This window comes from Ovis canadensis, chromosome X (assembly GCF_042477335.2).
Source record: "Ovis canadensis isolate MfBH-ARS-UI-01 breed Bighorn chromosome X, ARS-UI_OviCan_v2, whole genome shotgun sequence".
Lineage (NCBI taxonomy): Eukaryota > Metazoa > Chordata > Mammalia > Artiodactyla > Bovidae > Ovis > Ovis canadensis.
Window position 1 is genome coordinate 45,395,580 of NC_091727.1, and position 17,180 is coordinate 45,412,759.

Sequence of the window (17,180 nt, forward strand, 5' to 3'; positions counted from 1 at the left end):
GGTCGACTATAAGTTATACGAAGCTTTTCTCCTGTGCAGAGGTCAGTGCCCCTTATCCTCTGTGTTGTTCAGTAGTCAACTGTAGTTCCTTTGCTCTTTGAGGTGGTTGAGCTCTTAAGTCACTTTTGGAAGTGAGATCACTTGTTCGAACAAATGACTCATCACATTCTAGAATATTAATCCATTAATCAGATTTAGTCTCTGAGGAAGGTCGGATTGATTCAAGAGGTTGCTTGGATTCTGTTCAAGAAACGTGACCATGGTTTTACTTCCTTGAACTCCTATATATTTGACATTTGTTACCTTGTCTGACTATGAGTAGCGATGCCCCCGAGTTCTAAATTGTTTGCTTTTAAATATCAATGTCTGCTCAGAGGTGGCTATGGTGGGAGTTTTGTTTTAATGTTTCTTGAAACTTGTATTAATTGATTTTGAAATGGGACAGAATTGTGACTCATGCTTATTTTCTCTCTTTCAGCATTATCTGCATACCAGAGGTACTACAGTTTACAATCTGACTACTGGAAGGTTAGTGCACATTTGCATGCCCCTGCCCTTCTCTTTGCTCCCCTTCTCTTCTCTGGCAGATCACTGCTGGTTATACTCAAAACAAATTGTGCTCTTGCTTTTTTGTTTTGTTAATTGAAACTATTCTAGGGAAGAGGGATTGGAAAAAGAAATGAATGTTTTTGATTTGCTCTTATATGATTCAGTTCAGTTGCTCAGTCGTGTCCAACTCTGCGACCCCATGGACTGCAGCACGCCAGGCTTTCCTGTCCTTCACCAACTCCTGGAGCTTGCTCAAACTCATGTCCATCGAGTCGGTGATGCCATCCAACCATCTCATCCTCTGTCGTCCCCTTCTCCTCCCACTTTCAATCTTTCCCAGCATCAGGGTCTTTTCCAGGGAGTTAGTTCTTCTCATCAGGTGGCCAAAGTATTGGAGCTTCAGCTTCAGCATGAGTCCTTCCAGTGAACATTCAGAACTGATTGCCTTTAGGATGGGCTGGTTGGATCTCCTTGCAGTCCAAGGGACTCTCAGGAGTCTTCTCCAGCACCACAGTTCAATAGCATCCATTCTTCAGTGCTCAGCTTTCTTTATAGTCCAACTCTCACATCCATACATGACTACTGGAAAAACCATAGCTTTGAGTAGACAGATCTTTGACTGCAAATAGTGTCTCTGCTTTTTAATATGCTGTCTAGGTTAGTCATAGCTTTTCTTCCAGGGAGCAAGTGTCTTTTAATTTCATGGCTGCAGTCACCATCTGCAGTGATTTTGATTACCTTGTATTGAAAGAATTAGTTTATTCTGAATTAATTTATTGGCCAAAGATGATCCAAAGTGTGGAAGTTAAAGCCAGCAAAACCAAATGGCAACAAATGATTCTTCGGTTTTCTTAAGTTAGTACTTAGGTAGAAAAGAAGTTTGAAGATGGGTGTATTAGGTTGAAAAGGGAAGGCAAAATGAAAATCTTTATTGCTATAGTCTGTCTGTAATTGGAGCTCTGAGAACAACTGAAGCTAACCATTTAAAAAAAACTTTATTTATTTTAATTGGAGGCTAATTACTTTACACTATTGTGGTGGGTTTTGCCATACATTAACATGAATCAGCCACGGGTGTACATGGGTCCCCCGTCCCGGACCCCTGATACCTAAATGAAGAACTGCACACAGCAATGAAATAATAAATTTTCTTAGTTTAAGCAGTGCCTGGACAGATGAATCTTTCATATCATATTTACTTTTAAGTATAAGCTTACTGATCAGTGGGGTTTCTTCATCTTAATTGCCATTTCAGATTTTTAAGGTGGATATTTTTTTAATGTTGCCTAATTTATCTTTGTTTTTGATGTGTAGAGGTTTTAACAGTATATTTTAATAATTAAAAAAAAACATATTGATGATATCTTTTCTAGTCTTTTTAAAGCTTATTAAAGTATAATTAAATACTGCAAAATTCACCTGCTTTAATTTTGCGATTCAGTGACTTTTAGTAAATTTCCAGAGTTGTACAGCCATAACCAAAGTTGTTTTAGGACTTGTCCATCTCACCATAATGAAACCTCATGCCCAATCCCTGGCAAACGCTAATCTACTTTCTCTTTGTATGTATTTGTATTTTCTGGGTATTTTCATATGAATGGAATCATAATATGCAGTCTTTTGTAACTGACTTCTTTTACTAAGCATATATTTTTAAGATTGATCCTTGTGTAGCATGTATTAATATTTCATTCCTTTTTGTTATCTATTAATACTCCATTGTGTGACTATACCACATATTTTTTATTCATCAGTTTAGCATTTTAGTTGTCTCCATTTTTTGACTGTTGTGAATACTGCCCCTGTGAATATCTGTATACGAATTTTTGTGTGGACATATAGTTTCAGTTCTCTTTGGTAAATAATCAGGAATAGAATTGCCATGTTATAAATAAATCTATGTTTAATATTTTGAGAAACTGCCAGAATTGTTTTCTAGAGTAGCTGTAACATTTAACATTATCACTGACAATGTTTGAGGGTTTTGGTTTCTCCATATCCTCATCAACACTAGAAACTGTCCAGCTTTTGAGTGTAGCCCTTGTAGTGGATATGGAATAGTATCTTCTTACAGTTTTTATTTACATTTTCCTAATGACTGATGTTGAGCATTGCTTAACGACCACATTAGCTGTTTGTATATATTGTTTGATGAAATGCCTATTTAAACCCTTTGCTGAAGTTTACATTTTTTTAAATTAGTGTGTTGTAAGAATTGTGATGATATCCAATTCTTCAACTGTTTCTTTCATTGCTTGTGTTTTTGGTTTTGTAGCTAAGACACCTTTGCCTGATCTCATGTCATGGTGATTTCTTCCATTGTTTATTCAGTCAGTTTCTTTAGTACAGATAGTACTGCAATAAATAGTACAAGTTTCTTTTTGTCTTTTTGTTGTGGTTCTTTGATATAAGTGGGATTGCTGTGAACTTAGTGAGTGGTACACACTGTGTGAGCCACTCATTTCGGGTCTCTTATTTTTCCTTGGTCTTAACTAAGAAAATCTATGTCAGACTTTTTGTGAAATCTGATGAATGAGAAATCATGTCTCTAGTCGTTTTAACTTGCATTTTCTTAATTGAATTTTTAATTGAAGTTTAAAGACCAGTCGTATTTTCTGTAAAATATTTGTTCATCTCTCTTCCCAGTTTTTCAGTTGGACTATTGTTTTCTTTCTGTTTTATATAGCTATATTTTATGTATGATGCATATTTATCCTTTATCTGTGATAAAAGTTGCAGTTTTCCTCTTGTTTTAATTTGCTTTTGTATTTGTTTTTGCCCATGCAGAAGTTATTTCTATCTAGTCAAATTTTTCAGTATTTCCTAAATTGCATCCGCATCTTGAATCATAAGATGGTTTTTTCTTACTTCCAGATGTTAGATCACCTACATTTTCTTTTAGTACTTGAATGGTTTTAGGTTTTTAATTGAAGTCTTGATCCATTTGGGATTTATCCCTAATTTGTAGTGTGAGAAACATCTAAGTTTATTCTTTTCCTATGTTTAATTATCTCAATACAATATATTGTTTTAAAAAATTCATCTTTTCCCTACTAATTTGAGATGTTTCCTTAGTTGTATGGTAAATTTTCATATGCAGATTTGTCTGTTTATAGTTTCTCTGGTCTATTTCATTAGTCTGTGCATGAATTAATACTATACTATTTTACTTATAGAGGTTTTGCAATATGTTAATACTGTGCTTAGTTGCTCAGTTGTATCCGACTTTTTGCAACCCAATGGACTGTAGCCCACCAGGCTCCCCTGTCTGTGGGGAAAGAATACTGGAGTGAGTTGCCATGTCCTCCTCCACGGGATCTTCCCAACCCAGGAATTGAATCCAGGTCTCCCACATTACAGGCAGATTCTTTACCGTCTGAGCCACCAGGGAAGCCCATGTTTATACTACATATACAGTACGTATATGGTACTGCTACAGCATCCTTTCCCCATTGTTGTTTTTAGGGTTTCCTTGACCTTTCTTTGTTGCTTGTTTTTCCATATAAACTAATTAACTCCACAAAAATAGCTGATTTTTTCTTTCCAGCTCTTTTGAGGTGTAATTTATATTACTTTAAATGTTCGAAGTATGATTACTTTAAGTTCTTTTTTTTCTTTTTAGTAGATAACAATCTAAGAATGGAAATGAACATCCTTACTCTAATAAATTTTTGGTTGAAAGTCAGCATTTTTCTTTTGTATGAAAATACTTTTCCAGTATCCTTTGAGGTAATTTAATGTTTTTTCTCCTTAAATCAGTTTTGCATTTCTGAAGTAAATTCAAATTAGCAGTAAGTTTTTATTGCTGTTAGTTATATGTGGATTGGGATTGCTAATATGTAACATCTTTGCATCTTTATTCATAATTGAAATTGGTCTATATTTTTTCTTTCTTGAGTTGTCTTTATCTAATGCCTAGGAGCTGGTTCTACATTCCAAGGACCTGGTCAGAGGAAGAGAAAGCAGAGTGCAACAGCCCTTTCTTTGAAGGGAATCATGAAATTTTACACATCCCTTCATACACATCTCACTTATGAGAATGTAGTAATTTGAAAACTTTCAGCTGCAAGAGAGGCTGAGAAATGTCTTATTTTGTCTGATCATGATAATAGGACTGCAAACAATGTTGGTGCAAAATAGACTATATTAATAATAGAAATTAATTCCTATTGTTGGTAAATAAGGGAATTATGTCTGTATGCTGTGAAAACCTTGTTTCACTTAAAATTTTTCCCTGGATAATGGGGAGTGTAAGTATAAACTTAAGTAGGAAAGAGAAAAACTCTCCACTTGACTGCTGCACTCATAGCAGGAGTTCTGTAGCCTAGATTTTAAGAAAATTAAACACAAGAATCTTTATCCAGGGCTCTTCCTCAGAAAGGCACATCCGTAGGTCTTTTCATCATTTCAGCACCTGCCAGCTCTGCTCTCATTCAATGATTGCCAGCATTGCAACTTCATTGTTCATTTTTAATATCGACCATGGCAGCCTATCACCATGCTGAGCTTCTTGCTTGCGTGGTTCAGGCTGTCTCCAGGTTCTGTTTACTACTCCTGAAATCCTCTGCTTATGTTGCATGGGATTTGAGTAGTCTTGTCCACAACTCTCTTTTGCTTTTGAATCTTCTTATCTTTCACGTGTAATTTTTTTTTTTTCAGCATGTGAGACTTACTGAGAATTTTATGTATCATATTCTATCCATTGAGCAATTGCCATGTACTAGATATGTTTTGTTGTTGGTGATAGATACATTGCCTCCCTTACTTCTCACAAGTATCCCAAGTGTCAGGTTGTTATTTGGAGTATTTTACATGTATGATCTTAATTCCTCAAAATAACCCTATGAAATTATGACTCAGTTAACTTGTTTTGTGAGTCAGTAGTGACAAGCCAAGCGGCTAGAGTGATGTGACAAGTGGCTAGAGTGGTGGCCGCTCTAGCCTGATTTCATGATCACTATACAATACTATGCCTAGATTTTGGAAGCAGAGTTTTTTGTTTTTGTTTTGTGGGGGGGGGGGGGGGGCGGGGGCGGGGAGTATAGTTGATTTACAATGTTGTATTAGTTTCATGGAAGCAGAACTTCTGCGCTGTTGCTGTAACTTTGGACCTGATTGATGTAATGAGCTTTAACAACCTCTTTTGCTATATATTATTGTAACTAGGAACGGTGGTGTCCAAAAGGTAGTTTGGACTGTATTAAGGAAATGATTCTGTATAAATTGATTGAGCAAAGTATTAAATTCTTTTATGAAAATGTGTAACAAGTTATTTAAGGCTGTAAGATACTGATTTATTCAGCAGTACACCTTTCCCTAATAACTTCTATATGCTTGTTACTTTACCATAGGGATCAAAAGATGTCTTGAGTTCTGTCTCTGCCTTTTTACAAGCTCATTTCTAATGGAGGAGATAAAGAGCCTATCTGTAATAGACATGAGTATTCATTTGGAAACTTGTTTCAAAAAGCTTAACTCTGTTTGCACTTGGGAATGTGTCAGATAATGATGATACTTGTGGAAAGAAGACATGAGTGATGAGTGTGATGGATAGGAATTTGCCAAATTGAGAAATAGTTGAAGGAATGATGGCATTGGTTTTTTTCAGCAAAGGAAGCAAATGTGTTTAAAATCATGGAAATGTGTAAGAACATATTTTATTCGTAGGTTTGCATGTCATTTGTCCTAGTTGAAGTGGTGGCTCTGAGATTGGGAAAGTTGAGCAAGACTCATAAAATGAAGACCTTTATAGTCAGGCTAGGTTGTAGGGAATCTTCAAAGGAGTTTAAAATAAGAGTTAAAAATGTTTGAGTTTTTGCAAGCTCTTTGGCAGTGGTGTGGAAAGTATGTTGAAAAGGATAGGGGCAGGGGTATGGAAGGGGAGGCTAAGGTTTGGGAGCTGAGTTAGGAAACTGTTGAAACAGGCCAAGTAGACAAAGTCCTAAATTACCTAGAGAAAGGCAGTAAAAGTGGAGAAGGGGATAGATTCAAAAGCTTTGAGATTGTAAAATGAACTTTGTGAAAAGGATGAATTTGGCTTATTGGTGGGGAGGAGGTAAGAGAGGAAAAGTAGGATTACTTTTTGGCTTGGTTAACTGGTGAGATTGCTGTCATTGTGGCTTCAGAGTCTCCCATACAATGTAAGATTCATAGAGTTTCAGGTGGTTGTAGTACATTCAACAGGTGGCGAGTACCCAGTTTGATTGACTGTTAATACCTTCCTCACTCTGATGACCATGACATATTAACAGGTGGAAGGAGAAGAAAGCAGAAACCTTCTGTTCTTTATGCAAAGAAAGCAAAAGCTTTCTCAGAAACCCCATGGTAGAAATCTCACTAGCAAGAGCTCTTATGTCACCAACTTTTCCTCAGTGGAAGTAGCCAGGAAAAAGAGGATTGATGACAGTGGCTTCTATGGGATTTCATAGACAGATTTAAGAAAATTTGGCAGTAAGAGAGTCTAATATGAGGTTGCCAACTGCTAACTTAATGAACCACATATCCTTCAACTTTAAACATAGTATAAAAGCCTTCAATATAAATGAATTGTAATCTTACTGTTATAATTTCTTAATTTGGGATTGTGATGAGTGCTGTAATACAGTCTAGGTCAGAAGTTGATAAACTTCTTTTGTAAAGGGCAGCAGAGTAACAGTTTTAGATTTCATAAGCCAGATAGTCTCTGTGTTGTAACTGTTGGGCTCTACTGTTGGATCTGGAAGCAGCTATAGACAGCAAGTAAATAAATGAGTGGGTGTAGCTATGTTTCAGTACTACTTTATTTATAAAAATTGATGGCTGGCTGGATTGGCCCGTGTGCCATAGTTTGCTGATACCTGATAGAGATGTTCTAATAACCTCTAAGGATTTGGACTGAAGCAGGAGTTTTTTTAATAAATAATACATTTCTCAGAAAGCTACTCCTCATCACTTCATGGGAAATAGATGGGGAAACAGTGGAAACAGTGTCAGACTTTATTTTGGGGGGCTCCAAAATCACTGCAGATGGTGATTGCAGCCGTGAAATTAAGACACTTAATCCTTGGAAGGAAAGTTATGACCAACCTAGATAGCATATTCAAAAGCAGAGACATTACTTTGCCGACTAAGGTCCGTCTAGTCAAGGCTATGGTTTTTCCTGTGGTCATGTATGGATGTGAGAGTTGGACTGTGAAGAAGGCTGAGCACCGAAGAATTGATGCTTTTGAACTGTGGTGTTGGAGAAGACTCCTGAGAGTCCCCTGGACTGCAAGAAGATCCAACCAGTCCATTTTGAAGGAGATCAGCCTTGGGTGTTCTTTGGAAGGAATGATGCTAAAGCTGAAGCTCCAGTACTTTGGCCACCTCATGCGAAGAGTTGACTCATTGGAAAAGACTCTGATGCTGGGAGGGATTGGAGGCAGGAGGAGAAGGGGACAACAGAGGATGAGATGGCTGGATGGCATCACCGACTTGATGGACATGAGTTTGAGTGAACTCCAGGAGTTGGTGATGGACAGGGAGGCCTGGCGTACTGCGATTCATGCGGTCACAAAGAGTCAGACACGACTGAGTGACTGAACTGAACTGAATCCCCTAACTTCTCACAGTAGATTGGAAAATGACTTCATCACATTTAAACTCATTCTCCTATCAGTGCCTTTGCTCAGGTTATCCTTCTGCCTAGACCCATGTTTCTCAGTGGGGCTGCTATTGGCATTTTTGATGAGAGTATACATTGGGAGGGAATACATTTTTATCAGGGCACGTAGCCATTCACAGCCCCAGGTCACTATTTCCAAAAGTGTGTGGATTAGAACCACTGGCTGAGGTGGCTTGTTTTTCCTTCTTTCCTAACCATCCTTAAGATACAGTACCCAAGTTCTACCTCTTTTCCTAGTCTTTATTATATAATCCTTAATTAACTCTTAAATGGTTACAGCTTGGAATACATTATTCATGAAACTTCATAGTCATTTGTCTTTAGATTATAAATTCATTGATGGTAGGAATTATTGTCTGTTTTGTTCACTTCTGTCTTCCCAGTGCCAGTAACTCTATTATGACTCATAATAGGTGCTCAATAAATATTCAAATTACATTGTCTTCTATTATGGAAAAATGAGACTTGCCTTCTTGCTGAGATATATAAGCTCCTGATTAATAGGGACTATCCCTCATACTAATTCCTTGTCACCCAGGGAACTGAACTTGATACTGAACTGGGTGATGCAGTTTGCTAAACCTTCAGGCATCTGCTAGGTGGAGAGCACTGTGCATGCTAGGCGAGGGTATAGAGATGATTACATTTTTATCTGATGGTATGGAGGTTAGTCAATACACAAATAACAAAAATACAGTAGTTAAAAGAGTCAGCTCTGGAGGCAGACCTAGATTCAGTTGCTGTGTCTGCCACTGTCTCTTTGAGCAATTTTCTTAATCTCTCTTAACTCTTTCATTTCGGCCACCTCAAAGAGCTGCTGTTGTTCAGTCGCTAACTCTTTGAGACCCCATGGCCTGTAGCTCTCTAGGCTTCCTTGCCCTCAATTGTGTTCAAATTCATGTCGGTGATGGTATCTAACCATCTCATCTCTACTGCCCACTTCTTTTGCCTTCAGTCTTTCCCTAAATCAGGGTCTTTTCCAGTGAGTCAGCTCTTCACATCAGGTGGCCAAAGTGTTGGAGCTTCAGCATCAGTCCCTCCAATGAATATTCAGGGTTGATTTCCTTTAGAATTGACTGGTTTGATCTACTTGTAATCCAGGGGACTCTCAAACACCAGAATTCCAAAGCATCAGTTTTTGGCGCCCATACTTCTTGGTGGTCCAACTCTCACATCCATACGACTACTAGAAAAACCATAGCTTTGACAATACGCACCTTAGTCGGCAAAGTGATGTCTCTACTTTTTAATGCACTGCTCAGCATATTAGAACCTTTTAAAAGAAATGATGTTAGCATTTTCAGCATATTAGAACCTTTTAAAAGAAATGATGTTAGCATTTTGCATAAAATTAAGTTCTTACTGTTGTACCATGTTGCATGCTAGGGACAGTGTACTAAGGCAAAATTTAGAGGTTGTAAAGATTACCTCTGGCTTGATGTGGGAGAAACAACAAAGCTCCATAGGAAAAATGGCATAATAGATCTAGATGGACTGATAGAATTTATACAGTGGCACGGGTGGTGACAATAAGCTTTCCTAGAGGGGGAAGGATGAACTATGAACAGAGAAAGTTGAGAGAATGCAGGATATGTACTGAAAGCAGAAAGATTCCTCAGTAAACTCAAATTTCCACCACATACACACTACCTTCTCTGGCAGTTAACTAATTTGGTGATAGATGCTCTCTATTATTATTCAACCATGGTCTCTTCCCCTCCATCTCCCCCCACCTAGGGAGCCGGTTGTGATTCAAATGTAGACTTTCTTGGGTAGAACATTTTGAATTAACTACTCTTGTATTCTGAATATCATACCTCCCCCCTCTACACACACAGTAAGTAGAGTGTGGGAGAGAGTACATTTTAATCAGTTCAGCTTGTTCAACCCTTGAGTATTGTTCTCAATACCTAGTAAAAGTTCACTTTATTTCAGCCATAGGGTGGGGTGGTAAAGGAGTGATCCTGATTGAAGCCATTTTCAATTAAATTAAAAAAATTTGAATATGAACTTTTGAATGCGATGTTTTCTGAGATCTTTGTGAATGCCCCTGTAGCATGTAGTTTTCTCATTGAGAGAATTGAGGGTAATAAGGATCTAATGAAATTAAATTTCCATATTTATTGCATTTTAAGATATACTTAAAACTTTTTCAGTGCTTCCAGAAGGGTACATAGAATGCAAAGGAAATAAATAATATGATCCTAGAACAGATTTTAGTATTAAAAAGAATAACTGCATATCAATAAGTCTCCTAGGTGTTTATTATACTTTGGACTTTAAATATCACTGGTTCTTTTCTGCAGTCATTGAATGACAGCAGCTGTGGGATAAGGACTATAGTTGGCTCACACCTAGCACAAAATGACTCTGAGAATGTTCTTTACTGTCTCCTAGAAATTCCCAGTAGGATTGAGTCCCTGTTGCCCACAGCTGCATAGCCATTCATGTTGTGGCTGTTGTTTAGTCACCAAGTGATATCTGTAAGAAACGCCGCAGGAAGAAGGAGCCACCCCTATGGACCGTTGATCAGGGCCTTTTATTGGGCTGTCGCTCTCGGGCAGAACTCCCGGGGGCGGGTAAGCAAGGAAGCGGAGGTGGGGGGGGGTCTGTGAAGCAAAGGGAGTCTGCGGGGTAAAGGGAGTCTGGGGGTGGGGGGGCGGGAAGGAGTCTGCGGAGTCTGTGAGGGTGGGGAAGGGTTTTATAGCCTGGGCCGGGCCTCCCATATAAGGAAGAAAGCGCGGGCTCAGCGGTGATTGGTGTCCAAGGGCTCCGTGTCAGCTCCTGATTGGACGGCGAGGGCTTCGTGTCGGCTCCTGATTGGTCGGCTTGGTTGCCGGGCCGTCTCCGGGGTGTGTCTGCAGCGCCCTCTGCCGGGACATGTCCCGACATGCCTGACCTCGCCCTGAACCTTTCATCCTGGCCTTGCCCTGACCTTTCAGTATCCATCTCTTTTGTGATATCATGGGCTGTAGCATGCCAGGCTCCTCTGCCCATGGGATTCTCTAGGCAAGAGTACTAGAGTGGGTTGCCGTTTTCTTCTCCAGGGGACCTTCCTGACCCAGGGATGAAACCCATGTCTCCTGCATTAGCAGGCGGATTCTTGACCACTGAGCGACCTGGGAAGCCCATAGTCATCCATACTACACCCTTTATTAGCTTCCTTCCCTTCCCTGCTTTACTTCTCCAGATCCATTACTGGTGTTTTCTAGGGTAACTTCCCAAGTAAAATACTTACACTAAAACCTTTTGTCTCAGGGTGTGCTTCTGAGGAAATATAACCTAAAATAAGGCAGTAAGATATATGTTAGTAAGAGTTTGAAATTTTTAAGTTTTGGAATGTAGAATTTGGATAACATATAGTCGGTACTCTGCTGTTTGCCCTTTTTGGAAAAAAAGAGAGTAGCTAGCTAGTTTCCTATATGGGGGGGCGGAGGTTGTATTGAGTCTGGATAAGCATCTCTGTTTTGTAGTGCATGCAAAAGGAATCACTGATGTTTACAGCCCCAAATGTAAGTGACTAGGTGTCATTTTAGCATGTGGGTTTTTTGTTAATACTAAAATTATAGGTTACAGGTTTATACTGTGCATTTATTTTGAATTCTAACTACCTTCCTAGCAACACTGAACATAAAATTAAATCCAGTCAGAAAGAACCAGAGAAAAAGTATAGAGATACAAGCAAGAGAGAATAAGATAGCATAGTTCAAGCATTTTCTTATTCCTGAAAAGTAGGTTTTTCTTTTAGTTTTACCTATGGGATTCTGCTGACAGATTTTTTTTTTTTAATTGAAGTATAGTTGAATTACAATGTTAATTTTTCCTGTATAGCAAAGTGACTCATTTGTACATATATATATATATACACACACACACACACACACACACACATTCTTTTTAATATCTCCTGTTATGGTTTATCCCAGGACTTTAATATGACTGAATATAGTTCCTGTGCTATACAGTAGGATCATATTATCCATCCATTCTGGATGTAATCGTTTGTATCTACTAACCCCACACTTGCAGTCCCTCTACCCCCGCTGTTGGCGATCACAAGTCTGTTCTCTGTTTCTGTGAGTCTGTTTCTGTATCATAGGTTCATTTGTGTCATCTTTTAGGTTCCACATTATAAGTGATTTAATGGTCTTTGTCTTTCTGACTTGACTTCACTTAGTATGATAATCTGTAGTTGCATTCATATTGCTACAAATGGAAGTATTTTTATGGTTAAGAAGTATTCCATTGTGTATATGTACTTCATCTTCTTTATCTACTCATCTGTCCATGAGCATTTAGGTTGTTTCCTTCTTTTGGCTATTGTGAGTAGTGCTCCTGTGAACATAGAAGTGCATGTATCTTGTTGAATTAGTTTTGTCTAGATACGTATGCTCAGGAGTGGGATTGCAGGATCACATGGTAATTCTACTTTTAGTTTCCTGAGGGCATCCATACTGTTTTTCATTGTGGCTGCAACAACTTGAATTCCCACGAGAAGTGTAGGATGGTTCCCATCTCTCCACCCCCTCTCCAGCATTTGTTATTTATAAACTTTTTAATGAAATTAAAAGACGCTTACTCCTTGGAAGAAAAGTTATGACCAACCTACATAGCATATTCAGAGGCAGAGACATTACTTTGCCAACAAAGGTCTGTCTAGTCAAGGATATGGTTTTTCCAGTGGTCATGTATGGATGTGAGAGTTGGACTGTGAAGAAAACTGAGTGCTGAAGAATTGATGCTTTTGAACTGTGGTGTTGGAGAAGACTCTTGAGAGTCCCATGGACTACAAGGAGATCCAACCAGTCCATTCTAAAGGAGATCGGCCCTGGGATTTCTTTGGAAGGACTGATGCTAAAGCTGAAACTCCAGTACTTTGGCCACCTCATGCGAAGTGTTGACTCATTGGAAAAGACTCTGATGCTGGGAGGGATTGAGGGCAGGAGGAGAAGGGGACGAGAGGCTGAGATGGCTGGATGGCATCACCGACTCGATGGACATGAGTCTGAGTGAACTCCGGGAGTTGGTGATGGACAGGGAGGCCTGGCGTGCTGCGATTCATGGGGTCACAAAGAGTCAGATTCGACTGAGTGACTGAGCTGAACTGACTGAATGATGGCCATTCTGACTGGCCCACTCCAGTACTCTTGCCTGGAAAATCCCATGGAAGGAGGAGCCTGGTAGGCTATTGCCTGGAAAATCCCATGGAAGGAGGAGCCTGGTAGGCTACAGTCCATGGGGTCTGGAAGAGTTGGACACGACTGAGCGACTTCACTTTCACTTTTCACTTTCATGAATTGGAGAAGGAAGTGGCCACCCACTCCAGTGTTCTTGCCTGGAGAATCCCAGGGACGGGGAGCCTGGTGGGCTGCCGTCTCTGGGGTCGCACAGAGTCGGACACGACTGAAGCGACTTAGCAGCAGCAGCATTCTGACTGGTGTGAGGTGATACCTAATTGTAGTTTTGATTTGCATTTCTCTAATAATTAGTGATGTTGAGCATCTTTTCATATGTCCATTGGCCATCTATATGTTGCTGGCAGAATTTTACTTCAGGACAAGTTTGATTGAAAAGAAACCACAGGATCTGTCCAAGTTGATTGGATTCTGTGCTATCTGTTGACTCTTAAGCTATTTTGGTGTTTTAAAGATATATTGTAAATATATTATAATGCAGGATAGAGTGTTAATAACTTAAAACATCGTGGTTATTATAATTTATAATAATAACATATGTATTAGACATAAATGCTTTTCTGAAAAGTCTCTTTTCCCTTTCTTTTCAGAATGCTGCCTTTTTATATGGTCTTGGTTTGGTCTACTTCCATTACAATGCATTTCAGTGGTAAGTTAATGTGAAACTAGTAACTCAGTTGTTTCTAGTGTATAGCTTTTGTTTGCATTTTTTTGTTTGTGTGTGTATGTATGTGTAATAAATACAAAATATTTTAATATCAATAAGCCTACACTTTCCAATAATCTCTTGGAATTATTACTTTGTTCCTTTAGAGATATTGACCCACCTTAGATAATTCAAAATGTATATGTTCCTAAAAGAATCTGGTATAAAGAACACTTACATTAGAAAGCCTTTGGAATTTCTATAATACTTATTATACCTGGTGGTTCCCAGGTTATTTGAACAGGGGAATGATTGTGCTCTTTGTTTTCAAGGTTTGTGGGTGAGTGATGTATGATGACCAGTATTTGCTTTTCAGACTTTTAGACATATTGACTGCTCCTTCCCCTCCTCCTTCACCAAAACGCACATGCACATGTACATACACTGCTGCTGCTGCTAAGTCACTTCAGTCGTGTCCGACTCTGTGCGACCCCATAGACGGCATCCTCCGAGGCTCCCCCATTCCTGGGGTTCTCCAGCCAAGAACACTGGAGTTGGGTTGCCATTTCCTTCTCCAATTCATGAAAGTGAAAGGTGAAAGTGAAGTTGCTCAGTCGTGTCCGACTCTACTTTCCAATTTCTAGTAGCTAGGGACTAGATTTTAAACTCTCAATTCTCTCTTCTGTAAAATAGTAATAATGGTACCACCTTCAGAGTCAGACATTAATAGACATGTAAGATTTTATAAACTGTAAAGTATATCGGATCCTGTTACTATGGCCTTTGCCCCCTTGTTGTTTTTCTGTTTACCAGACAAGACAGTAGCATTCTCTAGTGGAAAGAACATAGTTGACAGATTGGTATTCTATCTCAGCACTTTTAGTTTGATCTGTTTGCTCGTGTGTGTGTGTTAGGTACATCGCAGTTAATTGTCTTTTCTACTCTAATAGAGTTTTGATAATCAAATGAGATAATGTACGTTTTGTAAACTGTAAAGCCCTATGTAGATTTTTGTGTTTTTTTGGAAATTTATTCAACTTTGTCAGAGTCCTTTCTAGTCTGCATAATCTTAAGCTTGAGTGAGTGCTGCGGAAGTCCAGAGGAACATTTTTACCAAAGGTTATAACCCTGTCATATACCTGATGGGCACCATGGATATTTATTACAGAGCTTTTAATGTGCATTGGCAATGATGTGATATGATTGCTCTAAAGAGGAAACTTCAAACATAATCACTTTTCCCAGATGCCTTTTCTTTCCTCTTTGGTTTTGGTCCTGTTGGTTTTTGATTATCAGTGGAATCACTGCATTGTTAGAGAACATCTGTATGGATAGAGTATTATAATCATTCAAATTATTCATTTTCATGGTAAACTTTACAAAGCTGTAATTGGTCTTTATAAAGAAGTTTTGTAATATTTTTCTTCTAAATTATACATTGTTGTAGAACAATCTAAAATTTAAGCCTCCTAACTTGTACGCAGTGTATCATGTATCATCAAGAGTAGATGAGGAGTGTTTTAAAATCTCTTAGGTTCTTAAAGATCCTATTTATAGAAGACTTTTAGAACCAGAAATGGCCTTAGAGATTAATTAGTTTTCTCCCTTAATTTTGTAGGTGAAGAAAACAAGATGTGTGTGTGTGTAACTCAGTATTATGTAATTGGTTGCAGAAGCAAGCTTATGCTCAGATTTCCCACTCTAATTATTTTGTCTATTGTAGTCTGTCTACAAGTTTGAAGATTGATAGGTCATTATTTTTAATCAGTATTTATAATTGTTCTTCTGGGCGTATTTGTACAGTCTTTATGGCCAGCCAGAAATAATTTAGGTGAAACTCAAGGCAAGGAACACTACACTTTTAGAAATGGACAGGTATACCTCACACGAGTTAGTTTTCACCTACCTGTGATAACTTGTGAACTCTGTAGATCACATATAAAAGCATAAAATTAATAGTGAGGTGAAAGCATCATCAGTTCAAAATTGGATTGCATTAAAAAGTGTGTGACCATGTCAAGTTAGGGGGCTTGTAGTGTGGAAAACTGTATCTTTGATTCTTTATCTGCATATGATTTCTGTGTCCTTCAGTTGCCTTAATGAAACTATGTAACAATGATACAATCTCTGAATTACTAAGTGCCTTGTGTTTTGTTGATCCTGTCCTGGTTACCATTTTCTCCTGTCTTAAGTTTCAGCTCTAGCTGCTCCCTGAAGTGATACATCTCACCCTGCTGTCTCTTTTGTAAAGTTTTTCTTTATTTACTTTGTCTGCTTGGGTCTTAGTTGCAGCACACAGGCTCTCTGCTTGTGGCACATGTGCTCAGTGGTTGTGGTGTGAGGGCTTAGCTGCTCAGGGATGTGGTGAATTGTTAACTGCTAGACCACCAAGGAAGTCATTCACACTCTCTCTTAATCCTTCATGGATGTATATTTTCTGTTTTCCTCATCAAATGTTCTTTCACAGACTGCCCCCAATTTTGCTTTTACTTACTTGATTGTAACTTGAACAGCCACAAAATTAGAAAGCTTGGAGTAGGTGCTTGGTGAGAGTTTTAGAGTATAGCCTTAATGGATCGGAACTTCCTAGGTTAAGACTAAATTTGTGTGGGGATTTTTTTGTTTGTTTTATTTATAGGTAGCTATTAATTTCTGGGAGCAGCCGCCCCCACACACACACTTAAGTGCTTTGGCATTTGTTGAAAAAATATTTGCAGAGAAAGGTATGGCATGCCTTTTTTGTATTGTTAGCTCAGAATGGTCTAGCTCTGGAACATTTATAATTTAAGTAGAATTTAATATTTGGAAGTGATGTCTGTTGGTATTTAATTAGATTAAGTATTTGAGAAGAAAGCATGCAACCAACATGTGTGTTGAAATTGGTGATAGTGACCTAATAAATTACTAAGAGCACTTTTATCAACTATGGGTTTTATCTTGTTACTCTGTCTTGTTTCTTGCCCTATTATGTTGCACCCGCCGCCCCCCCCCCCCTTTTTTTCTTTTTGAGTTGATGTTAGCCTCTTGAGTCAATTCAATAACTTGGTCAGTTTTTCTACTTTCAGTTTGAGGAGCCCAATGTCAGAAACAGAGCAACTGTTAAATTCTCAGTAGATTTATCATAATTATTTAATTTTACTATTATCAT

The 17,180-nt window shown here is 38.5% G+C and overlaps 1 protein-coding gene across 18 annotated transcripts in view; it reads left to right on the forward strand.

Annotated features, from left to right (window-relative positions):
* The window catches only part of KDM6A (lysine demethylase 6A), a 181,199-nt gene that overhangs the window by 71,226 nt on the left and 92,793 nt on the right, over positions 1-17,180 (forward strand). For all 18 annotated transcript variants that reach the window (XM_070289926.1, XM_070289933.1, XM_070289935.1 and 15 more), the window contains 2 exons: positions 479-528; positions 13,977-14,035. In XM_070289926.1, the coding sequence (XP_070146027.1) occupies positions 479-528; positions 13,977-14,035 (109 nt within the window). The remainder of the gene's footprint in view (positions 1-478; positions 529-13,976; positions 14,036-17,180) is intronic.